The sequence below is a fragment of the Xenopus laevis genome, chromosome 5S (assembly GCF_017654675.1).
Source record: "Xenopus laevis strain J_2021 chromosome 5S, Xenopus_laevis_v10.1, whole genome shotgun sequence".
NCBI lineage: Eukaryota > Metazoa > Chordata > Amphibia > Anura > Pipidae > Xenopus > Xenopus laevis.
This window is the reverse complement of record NC_054380.1, coordinates 20,403,675-20,416,700: the sequence shown is the minus strand read 5'-3', so window position 1 is coordinate 20,416,700 and position 13,026 is coordinate 20,403,675. Positions and strand designations below refer to the sequence as shown.

The 13,026-nt window shown below is 42.8% G+C and overlaps 1 protein-coding gene across 1 annotated transcript in view; it reads right to left on the bottom strand.

The window, feature by feature from the left end:
• Window positions 1-12,820, bottom strand: part of plekhh2.S (pleckstrin homology, MyTH4 and FERM domain containing H2 S homeolog) — a 91,914-nt gene extending 79,094 nt beyond the window's left edge. The window contains exons 1-2 of the mRNA XM_018265028.2: window positions 12,567-12,820; window positions 6,064-6,193 (exon numbers count right to left, since the gene is read on the bottom strand). Of these exons, the coding sequence (XP_018120517.1) occupies window positions 6,064-6,186 (123 nt within the window). The 5' untranslated portion in view covers window positions 6,187-6,193; window positions 12,567-12,820. The remainder of the gene's footprint in view (window positions 1-6,063; window positions 6,194-12,566) is intronic.
• Between the last annotated feature and the right edge of the window lie 206 nt (window positions 12,821-13,026).

Genomic DNA, 13,026 nt, shown 5'->3' with positions numbered 1-13,026 from the left:
AGATGACCCCCATTTAAAAAGTGGAAGGAGTCAGAAGAAGAAGGCAAATAATTCCAAAACTATAAAAAATAAATAATGAAGACCAGCTGAAAAGTTGCTTAGAACTGGTCATTCTATAACATAACTTAAAGGTGAACCAGCCCTTTTATATGGAACAAACCTATGAACAGGCAGTGCCACCTCATGTGTTGGGGGTAACACAGACCCCAAGCAGTGGGCAAGCCAAGAATTCCCCTCCACAAGCCATTTTGCTTCAGAGCCCTCATTGGGCCAAAATGTAATACAGGTTACTTCATATAAATGGAGGCAATGGCATTTGCTTTCCATCCATAATCTTACTTGACATCAAGAGGAGTCTTTGGGCCTCACCAACTAGGGGTTTCAGGGTTTGCCATATAAGGCATTTGTCCTGAGCTCTTTGCACCACACCTGGAGAGGTTACAGTTTGGATACTTCTGTATATAATGTTTTTTTCTCATACTGGGGCCCTTACATTGGCCAGGGCCCCTCTTAAATGACCAGTAACATCAAAACATTTTTTAAAAAAAATTCGTTAGTATACATCTAAAAAAAACCAAAAAACACCAAGACAAATTAAACTTTAAAATTGCAAAGTCTTTATTAAGAAATAACTTACTGAAACTCCGCTTGCGCTCTTCTTCAGAAAGCGATCGTGGATCCATCGTTCGGCACTCGATTTCTCCTCCCTGCCTTCCTTACAGGAGATAGCCAGGGAGGAGAAATCGAGCGATGCACGATGGATCGTCGTCGTGTAAGTGGAGTTCAGTAAGTTATTTCTTAATAAAGGCTATGCGATTTTAAAGTTTAATTTGTCTTGGTGGTTTTTTTTTGTGTATACAAATTTTTAATTTTTTTTTTTGATGTTGCTGATCCTTTAACTAACTTTGGCCCTTGCTATATACTTATAGGCTCCATTACATTACATCCTGGTGCTGCTTCTTTGACATCGAAGCAAAGAAGACACTTCCTGCCCTGTACCCTTAATTAAAGAACCAGAATAACCTATGCCCTGTACCATGTGTAGGTATAGGATCAGTTATCAGGAAACTAGTTATCCAGAAAGCTCTGAATTACGTAATGGCTGTCTCCCATAGACTCCATCTTATCCAATTAAACCACATTTTTAAAAATGATTTCCTTTTTCTCTGTAATAATAAAACATTATCTTGTACTCAGGGCCGCCATTAGAAATCACGGGGCCCCGTACAACAAAATTTTTGGGGCCCCCTGGGCCCCGCCCACACTGACGACCAAGCTCCGCCCCATATCCCACCCACATCGCAGTTAAAAGACCACACAGACATCAGCGCTAAAAAAGTAACCCCCCCCACACAAGTTGTAAAAAGCTATTGATGGTCAGGGGCAGGGCCCCCTTATAAAAAAAATTGGGGCCCCAAAAAAAAAAAATTTAATTTTTTTTTTTTTTTAAATACATTGGTGGCAGGGGCCCCCTTATAAGTTAAAAAAAAATTGGGGCCCCAAAAAAAAAGTTTTAAAAAAAAGATTGGTGGCAGGGGCCTATAGAATATTAAAATAATACATTGGTGGCCAGGGGATTAAAAAAAAAAAAAACACAAACTGGTGTTCAGTAGAATTGAACTCATGGCTTCAGTACTTCAACTTCGCCTCCTTTCGTGACTTCGGGTCTTTTCACCGCTTCAGGACTTCAATTTCGGCTGTTTTCGTGACTTCGGGTCTTTGCGCTGCTTCAGGACTTTGGCTTCGGCTGTTTTCGTGACTTCGGGTCTTTTCGGCGCTTCGTGACTTCGGGACTTCGGCTTTTTCCGTGACTTCGGGTGTTTTCGGCGCATCGGCTTCGGCTTTTTGGCACTTCCGCATTCGGCACTCAAGAGGAATGACGTACGGCTCGGGCGCTCGTAAGGGGGGCCCGGATCTTCAAAAAAATGCAGCGCTGCCGGGCCCCCCTTCATGCCCGGGCCCGGTACGCTTGTCCCCCCTGTCCCCCCCTGATGGCGGCCCTGCTTGTACTTGATTCCAATTTATTAATCCTTATTGGAAACAAAACCAGCCTATTGGGTTTATTTAATGTTTACATGATTTTATAGTAGATAAAGTATGAAGATCCAAATTATGGAAAGATCCATTATCAGGAAAACCCCTGGTCCCGAGCATTCTGGATAACACGTTCCATACCTGTACTTATTTCAGGTACTTGCAGGGACCCTACAGCATTAAAGGTATCCCCCCTTGTACCTGGCTAATGCTTCTGATAGCAGGCTACATACTCAGAATATATATATACTGTATTCAGGAACATGCAGTGTTGTTACCAGGCATCTGTCAATGCTTCGTGTTTATAGCTTCATAGCCTGAATCCATAAAACCCTCTAGAACAAATATGTAAGATACATTCTAAATAGGAAAACACATGTAAAATGTCAATGGCTCACGGGGCCAGACCACACGGGTAGTAATGTCAGATAAGAATGTCTCAATAAAGAACAAACAGCTGGATGTTTTCTTCTACATAAAGGCTTGGAATGATTGCAGAAGAGAGGATGCTTATCTGAATTACATCAAAGAGTGTGCTTTGTATACTCCATATTCCATCATAATCTGTAAAACATAGCAGCTGTTTGGAGGCAATACAAATATTCTTATTGGCTGGCCGTTGGGTGCACCAATTATCCAGAATGCTTGAGACCTGGGGTTTTCCTGATAAGGGATCTTGTCATAATTTGGATCGCCATACCTTTAGTCTACTAAAATCATTTAAAAATTAAAAAATTGCAATTTGATCACTTGGCCTCCAATAAGGATTAATTATATCTTAGTTGGGATCAAGTAGAAGGTAATGTTTCATTATTACAGAGAAAAAGGAAATCATTAAAAAAAATTGAACTATTTTGGAGTCTATGGGAGGCATTCTCACAATTAGGAGCTTTTTGGATAACAGGTTACCGGATGATGGCTCTCATACATGTACCCTGCCCTAACAGATGCCAAGTTGAAAAATGAAATTATCAACCATAGATGTACCCTGACCAGACAGAGCTCTACTACTCCTCAGACCCCTCAGATTCTCTTGTTTTGCCCAAATAAATGGAATACTGCTATATGGAAATCTTGTGTATAATAACTGTTCAGCTTGTGCACAGAAAAATGATTGTGAATTGTCGCCTTTACTTAAAATATTCAATTGATATCTAGGTCAGAATATCAACTGCCAGACAATATTGGCCTCTGCATGGCCTATCTCACATGAAGCATTGACTACCACAGTCGCTTTTCCCATTCACACTTACTTCCCATTCCCAATTGGCCTCCACTTTACATCATCAGTGGCTGTCAAAAGAATAGCATTTCTCCTTTGACCTAAATGGAACTCAACTGCAGATGGGGGAAGAGCATTTTGGCCGCTGTAGTTCTCACTGGAAGCACCAAAGGTTTGGACACCATAGGCCTTAGATCTGCCAAACTGTCTATAATTGGATCATTGGAGGGTCATAAAGAAAAAATTGATATATGGACACCAAAAGCACAAGTTGAATGCTCTCCAACTTGTAACAGTGGCCAAGGAACTCCAGACTCTCAGCTCTAGTGAGAGTAAGAAGGACAGGCACAAGTAGGTGTTGGGAACTTAATGGATCCACAAATAGGCCAACAAAATGCATTAAAAAGCAGAAAAAAACTTTATTTATTCAATGATCTCTCAAGCCTTTTTGTTGGCATATATGTCAGTTCTTTGAGTGTCCAATGCCTACTTTTTACCATCCTATCAATAGAGGGTCAGTCAAATAGATACCAGAAAAGTAAGCAACATGGTAACAGGAGAGGGCAAGTGCAGCTGTTGGGGTATCTGGATGTACAAACAAATGGCATGGACAACGTAATGGGAAGGATGGAACACAGATGGAAAGTAATTTGTTCCTCTTCAGCCACCCAGATAGACCTCCAGCACTAGCAGCGTTATGATGCCAAGTAATACATCTGCTTGCAGTAAAGAAGAATGCTATTGTAAAGTTACTACACATTCAGGGCAATATTCTGATTGGACAAATAAGGTTTAGATGTTTGCTATAAATAATAGTCCTATGCTATGATTACCGCAAGCCACTGATTGGCTAGATAACAAAACCACGGCAGGATTACAGTAGAAGCCCCCGATCTAACAACGGTTACATGCTCTACATCCCATAATTCTGTATGTGGCCACAGATATTGTATTTTTTTTAACAATGAATTGCTTTTAACAAGGGGGGGGGCATGCAAGAAGGTCTATAAGAGATTACGGCAAAGGCTGCATAGTAGGAGTTATAGATCAACAACAGTAGGAGGGCCTCACTGTTAGAACACGAATGGCAGAAACGGATGAAAAGAGTTTAGGGGGAAGATCTGGAGGCCAGGGGCCACTAATGCATAACTGGTATAAACTATGGGACTATAGGGGGCCTCTTTGATTGGTAGATAATTTGTATCAATATCAAGATTGGGGGGGGAAGCCACACAGACCCTCACTGCAAATCAGGGCCAGAGATGTAGGTTATGTGGACTCAGAACTCAGACTTTGAGAAAAAGATTCCCCAGTGTGTTGATGTCACGGCATGAGTGGCCTGTGGGAACACAACATAATATTTTCTAGATCAAGTCGTTCTGAGTAATAAATCACTGCAGGCCCACCAACTGGATACACATGGGAAAATAAAATCAACCATGAGTTCAACTGTCCATGAACTGCCTACATCTTTGGATCTTAATCACCCAATTTCCAATTAGACACATTGATAAATACATTCAACTGATGATTGTCCATAGAATTAATTATCAGCTGACTGAATGATTAACTCTGGCCAGCAAGTCTGCTTACCATGTATTATTGGCACTACGTGGGCAGCAGAGCGTACAAAGCTCTTGGAAATAGTGATGTGTGGGTTGACCCTAATGGCGTCATGACGCACGGGTTGACTACTGGTTGGGAGGGTTTGGGTTGAAATTTGGCCACCCATTGTGAGTTAGGGTTGGGTGTGGGTCAGACTGGGGAAGTACACTCCTCCACTGCTCCTGGACATTCCATTTCTTGGAAGTGGAGACACGTGTTGAAGTGATGTACAGAGTGGGAAGACATGGGTACGGGTTTGGTACACGTCCCACAATGGCATGTGTACCAAATTTGCTGGTTAAAGTTGAGTTTTACCTGAGCCGCACAATAATACTAGCAATATCCTTAGATGCCCTACTTCCCAGGACGTTTTTGTGGAAAGGCCCGGGTCTAGGACGGCAGAATTTCAGGGGGGCGGCATGCTGCTCAACCACACCCTCATTGGTTTGGAAGCACTGGGGATTTAGCATAGTAAGTTAGTTAGGTTGAAAATAGACACACTTCCATCAAGTTCAACCTTTGCAGCAGATGCAATGGTTTTTAAAATTTCCTGTGCAACAATCTACAGTACTCCGGATCCGATAATTTGCACATGTACACAAAGGAAGGGGAGGAGACAGGGGCGGTGCACCGTATACGGCCTAGGGGCGCCTGCTATGTAAATCTGGCCCTGCTACTTCCCCAAGTCTTGTGGCCATACACAAGCAGATTAAAGCTGCAGATATCTTTCCATTAGACTGATTAAGAAGCTTTTCTGCCAGTGTATGGGGCTTCCAACATGTCTCCCCGATCCCCGACTTTAAAGTCTGCTGGTGCTCCATGTTCGAATACATCTCCCTGATTTCTCCCACCTTGAGGTGGGCGATTTGGCCAGATATTGATTGGGGAGGTCTGTCGGAGGGCCCCATACATGGGCCAATAAGCTGCCAACTCGGTCTGTCAGCAGCTTTTATCGGCTTGTGTATGGCCACCTTAAGTCAGGTGGCCCCTGCTAAAAGGATGGACTATGTTTCAGGCACAAAGTGTGGCAGAAGGCTCTTCCACTCAGTGGAATACCATTATACACAAAAAGGTACAGAAAGTGAATGAGGCAGAGGCTAAACCAGGATAAAGTAAAAGTAGAAGAACCACAGGGAACCAGAAACTGTTCTACAGCGAACCTCCAGCAATAAGCAGTGAATATACTCCCCAAGAATACATACCTTCTCTGCTAATAGTTCTCGGATCCTATTCGCCTGGATGCGAAACTTCATTAGCTGGGACTCCAGCGTCATACATCTCTCTTCCCAGTCTATGGTGCCTTCAGATTCACACAGCTCGGCCATTCTTGCTCTGAATGAGAAGAAAACACAGGAGCCAGCATGAGTGGTCACGTTGTGTCACAGGGAGTGCTCCCCCTCTGCTTCCTGTACTATATCTGTAACAATTGCCCACTGTGGCACTCGCCTTCACTCCACGGCCATGAAAGAACATCTATCCAGTACAGGGAAAGCACGGAAAGTGATATGGGACTCATATTCATCCAGCTGCAGTGCAGTTCCCTTTATAATTACATTTATAGGGAATATAAAACTGGGCTTCTCTTTAATTCTTTATGAATCATAAATACTTTAAAGGAGAACTAAAGCCTAACTAAAGAAGTAGCTAGAAATGTTGTACATTATGTTTTGTGCTTCTGTACCAGCCCAAGGCAACCACAGCCCTTTAGCAGTAAAGAAGTGTTTTATTGTAATGGCATTAAAATGTAGTAATAGTATAAATTGTAGTGACAAAATAATGTACTTTTGTGCTGCACTAGCACAACTGGTGTGTTTGTTCCAGAAACTCTACTATAGTTTATATAAACAATCTGCTGTGTAGCCATGGGGGCAGCCATTCAAGCACAGGATACACAGTAGATAACAGATAAGTACTACTATAGTTTATATAAACAAGCTGCTGTGTAGCCATGGGGGCAGCCATTCAAGCACAGGATACACAGTAGATAACAGATAAGTACTACTATAGTTTATATAAACAAGCTGCTGTGTAGCCATGGGGGCAGCCATTCAAGCACCGGATACACAGTAGATAACAGATAAGTACTACTATAGTTTATATAAACAAGCTGCTGTGTAGCCATAGGGGCAGCCATTCAAGCACAGGATACACAGTAGATAACAGATAAGTACTACCATAGTTTATATAAACAAGCTGCTGTGTAGCCATGGGGGCAGCCATTCAAGCACAGGATACACAGTAGATAACAGATAAGTACTACTATAGTTTATATAAACAAGCTGCTGTGTAGCCATGGGGGCAGCCATTCAAGCACAGGATACACAGTAGATAACAAATAAGTACTACTATAGTTTATATAAACAAGCTGCTGTGTAGCCATAGGGGCAGCCATTCAAGCACAGGATACACAGTAAAGAAATGAAATAATTGAAATGAAGACGTAAACACCACAACTTTCTATCTATCTATCTATCTATCTATCTATCTATCTATCTATCTATCTATCTATCTATCTATCTATCTATCTATCTATATATATATATATATATATATATATATATATATATATATATATATATATATATACACTATGATGAATAGAAACTCAATGAGCAAACACACTTTCCTGTCCTCCTGCGATCAAGATGGATTTCAGCTAGACCCTTCAAGAGAAACTCAACATGTGGAAACCTTTATGGTGACAGGTCCCTTTAAAACCTTCAAACTTGTTTCTTTATTACCGTCAGTCCTTAATCAGATTTCTCACCAGATTAACCTTTTTGTAATGAACTCCCTGCAATTTACTGCTGTTCCACATAACAACCCCTGCCCGTTTCTCATGTATAAAGGTAAACAGGCCGGGAGCTGTAGACTGACTCAAGGTGACACTTGCCTTCCTCTCATCTTGTGGGTGACCTGTTCTCTCTGCATACCTGAGAGTTAAACCACTCCCCTCCATTCAGGTTCTTGGTATTGTCCTTTAAGCTGTAATTGAGTGGGGTTCTTTTATCCCCTTGTAATTGGCTCCTTCCCAAACATTTCCACAGCCTTTAATCGCAACTAACTTGATCCATTCCCTTTACCAACCAAGCTGCTCCTATGGCAGGGACGTATGCTGGGCTCTCAATGCTAGTCTATGGCGGGGTCTGTGCTTAATTTCATGGGTACAGTAAATCACTGAGAAGTCTCACTTTCCCTGGGGAAAGGTTGAGGTGTAACATTCTGTAGGTCAGGGTGTTACCAAAGTATTGTCCAATGATTTTTTTATATTTAATTTTGAAATCTGACATGGGGCTAGACATATTGTCAGTTTCCCAGGTGCCCTCAGTCATGTGACTTGTGCTTTGATAAACTTCAGTCACTCTTTACTGCTGCACTGCAAGTTGGAGTGATATTGGGGTATAAGATTCTGAAGGTCAGGGAGGGTGTTACCAAAGTATTGTCCAATGAAGCCAAGGAGTATACTCATATTAATAACTGCAATTGGTGAACCTTGGTAAAACATTTAAAGGGATACTGTCATAACACCCCAGTTAATAGTGTTGCTCCAGCACAGAAATCCGTTTTTAAAAAGTAAAAAGAGTTTTTTATTAACAACACTGCTATTGGTGAACTCAGATAAAACATTTAAACTATGTTTAATTTTCTAAAGGAAATGCTCTAAACTTTAACTCCCAGCAACCACCAAGTACAGTGGGAATTGCAGTTCAGCAATGTCTCTGATGCAACTAGACCTTTCCCTAGTGCAAGGCATGAATATCCATTTGCTCCAGGCCTATGAGTGATAATAATAATAATGAAATGGCAAAGCAGCATGGGAGCAGGGGTATCAGCCCTTCCTACTCAGCAGCTCCGGTTTAGGCACTATATGCATGCAGCAGATGTTGGGTCCCATGATATCAGTGGGCTGAGAAAACCAACGGTGAATTACAGCCGCTCAATCACTGTATCCAAGATTAAAAAAGCAGCTGCTGTCCCATTAGTCATGATCCATTAAAGGGGAAACAAAAGCTAAAATATGAGATGGATCTGTGTGAAAGTGCCTATACAGTATATATAATGTACACAACTGTATTGCTGTTTCGATTCTCTGCACTGCTGGTTCTGACTCCTAATAGAATGAAGCAGAAGCCAACTGGAGACCTGGAGGAGAAGGGACTTCTATTAAATTGTTTTAAGAATAAGAACCACAAAAAAGGAAAGGGCTAAATAAGCTTTGCTTTCAGCAGCAAATACAATTACATAGAACTCTAGAGTGAAAAGGGCATTTCAACATCTGGCAGTTTGATGAAAAAGTCTGGGTTAACGCTACAGTGTACAATGATATTGTTGACTATTAATTCCTGCTTTGTGGCAACAGTTTGGGGAAGGCTCAAAAGTAAGGTCTGTACAGAATGGGTTTACTGTGATAGGACTGGGAGAACTTGACTGACCTGCATAGAGACCCGTGACATCAATCCAACTGACTCCTATGGGATGAATTGGGTGAGACCTGATCCTCAACATCAGAGCCCAACCTTAGTAATGTTCTTGTGGCTCCATGGAAGCAATTCCCACCAGCAATGTTCCATTATCTAATTAAAGCCTTCCCAGATGGGTAGAGGCAGCAAATGCCAGCCCAACGTTGGACAATGGAGAGGAGAGGTGTGTGGTGACCACGTAGACTGAGAGCATGGTTTAAACAATCCAATGCTACAGTTAGGAATGCTGGGAGATATATGCCTAGACTGTTCATAGACATCAGACTTGTGGTCCCCCAGCAAGTGGCCGTACTCATCCATGAACCTAGTTCATGATCACAGAAAGAAACATGGATGTTACAATAAAAAAATCATGTTGCAGATACAAAGTCCAGTGTAAGTAAAGGTTTCCATATGGGGATAGAATTATCTGCATGTGTTGTTTCCAGGACATGTGCAATGCACTTGCTGCCTTAGTCATAGGCAATTTAAGATTTGGGGATTTGTGAAATATAATATTAATCATCATGGTTTTGGAGCTAGAGATAATAATTCTCTAGAGCTTGAAAATGGCACCTGGTTCTCTGCAAGGTGACCAAGCCCAATTTGTCTTGTTTATTCTGCGGGGTTTGTTTCCCAGTTAGAATTCCAGATAGAATTCTAGGTTCCATGAGGAGCAGGCAGGGCATGGAGTTAACTTGGGGAATGTAAGGAAGTAATGGGGCAGTACTGTTGATGTTATTCTATGTCTGGAGTTTTTCATTGTAAAGAAAATTAAGTCAAAAGTAGGGTGGTCTCATTATTTGGATTAGTAGGACTGTCCAAACTATAGCCTGGGACTGTACTATAACAACGACAAAAATTATATCAGTTGTTGCTGTCAACTGTCACCGTCTTGCTAAACTGTCGCCATCTTGCTCTACTCTACTGTTTAGCCCCACTTTTCCTACCTACAACTGTTGCTCTCACAGGGATTCACTATTTGTTGGGATGCAGCTACCACTATTTGGACTCCTCTCTCCTCAAACAATCTGGCCAGAGAGCAAAAGTGGACTCTGTGGTCCTTCAATTTAATGAGATGCAGAATTATAAATGGAGGACCACCATGGGCCCCAGAGTCTGGACTGGGGCCTTCTTGTTGCAAAGGAATATAGACACACCACCAGTCATCATTAATGTCTAAAGCACAGTCCGTCTTTCCACTCATATTGCTCAACCTCTGCATGTGGGATGGAGTGTTGGCCCCTACACACTGTAGCAGGAACAATCCAATTAATTTTGTATGAGGAGTATTCCCAATACTATTCATCACTTCCACTCACTATAAAGCCCCTGGCTGAAAGTATGTTATGTTTTCCACTGATCAGAATGATTCATGTTGGAACCAACAACAGTTTGAGACATACTCCACCTCCATACTGTTCATATCACTACCACCTACCCATGTCACATGTACACAGTAAGATGCTTTTGGGCAATTACATTGTGTGTCACTGTGTCATGTCTGAATTATCAGTACACCTTTATATGAACCTCATGCACACATTGCCGTCCATTCTATTCCCTCCCTGTGATTTGGATTAGTTGTCAGGGTTTAGGAGTGCCATCTCCTTGCTCCATCTACTATCAGGATGCATGCATGCACAGTCCACCAATGTCCTGACCGTAACACTCTCCCTATCCCAAAAACTTAATATAAGTTAAGGAGGAATGGCTAACAGAGCATTGTGGAAGAAGGAACACAGAAGAGCGCTGACCATGGAAGTAGGACTCCTGAACCCTAATCCTAATTACAGGGATGGAGCAGAAGAGATTGTAATGTGTGCATTAACTTCTCATACAGATGCAGGGGGGGGAATAAATTGAAATATTTGGGAATATAAGTAGCAGACATTTCCTATGTATGCCCCATAGTGTCAATGGAAGAAAAAGAAAGAGCCATACTGGGGGTGGGGGGGTGGGCACGGATACAACGAGGCAACAAACAGAGGTCCCTGTTACAGATGTTCCATTTCAGATAAAGAGAGACATAAAAGAGTGAGCTCATGCACGCCGCACTTGTAATCCCCGTGGGAAACTTTATAGTGGAAACATTGTATCATTAGTTCCATGCTGGTTCCCTTTAATTGGTACAGACCATCTGCTCGGTCTGGATCGGCCTGGGCATTACTTATCTTATGGGAGGCATTGTATCCAGCAAACAGAAAGAGGAATGCTTGGCCTTCACTGGTGTCCCAAGTCTGGATTCACCTTCACCTGCACCTGCCTTAAACCAAAGCACCTTGGTCCAGTTCCCAGGACCTCACCCAAACACAACTGCCACCATTTTGCCTTGCCATTGCAACCTTGCACTGCTGTACCCCCAGTCCCATGCAGCATACACAGGCTGCAGAGCAGTTCGCTTTATTCCTGCACACAAAATGCTCTGCCTTTATAAACTGCCTGAAAGAGTGGGGGCCCCAGGTTCCCAGATACACTGAAGGTGCCACCTTTCTAGCTCAGAAGCAGCTGTTACCCAGTGTAGAAACGGGGCCCTTCCCCAGATGCCAAATGGTGGCTGTAAAGGCTCCGCTTTATTTGCACAGCCGCAGCGCTGAACTAACAAGACATTCAATAAACATATTATTCAGCACTTGCATTTCTGGCCTCCCTTTAGAATGACATATTCATGCCGGTGGCTCGCCAGGAGTCCCTGTGGATTCAGCAATAGCAGCACTTGGTAAACATGGGCCAGGACGTCCACGTGCACTCAATTTCTTTTACAATGCAGGAATTCTAAGTGCCAGGTTGAAGTGAATCACCCCTCTTTCTACCTCTAGAGAGAGTTCCTATACACACACACATCTGTATGTTTTATGGTGATTTCAGCAATCCGGCATCTCTCGTGTAGGGTGGGATCCCTACTGCTACCCACTATGAGTCACTAATAGTAGATGTCACCTTGAATTCATTAACCCCTTCTGTACCAACCACTGCCTTTTTAGAGTTTCCCTGCAGCCCTTGACAACTTTCAACATCTCCAACCTACTGCTCTCTAGCTCTCTTTGAACTACAACTCCCAGCATCCCCCCCAGGATAGATAAGCCAATAATTACTCCCAGCAGTCTTGCTGCCTACAGTCTGCCAAGTGTAACAGTTTAATGGCTCAGCCATTAGGTGGATATGAAGGGGCTACAAATCACCCCAAACCCTTGCTTCTGATTCCCCCACTGTGCCAATGGGAGCCTGGACAGACATGGACGTACCTGTTAAACCTGGCTGGGCGATCAGCTGCTTCTGCTGTAGGATGTCACTGTGGCCCCGGAATTCCCAGGGACCCCCTGCCTCTTGTGCAACTGTCAGTTTGCAGCCAAACCATGAAGGGAAGTGCCTAGAGCAAAGCATGTGCAGAATGAGCAGGGATAGAAGGAGCCCAGTCATTCACATGGAAGGGGAAAGCCCAGCCCCTGACACACAAACTGAGCATGGTGGGGGGAGAGTGAGTGGGACTTGCTGGGGGGGAGGTCAGCCCTAATTCAGCTTTATCAGACTGGAATCTCAGCATCCCAGACTATCCCAAAGCCTTTATTTCAGCACGTACCACCTCCTTTTTCCTTGGAAACCGCATGTTGTTATTCCTCCTCTAAATATTTTACTTGTTACTGCAAATAAAACTTTAACTTTCCTGCTGAAAGGAGAGAAAGACTCTCAGATTTGTCCTAAAAT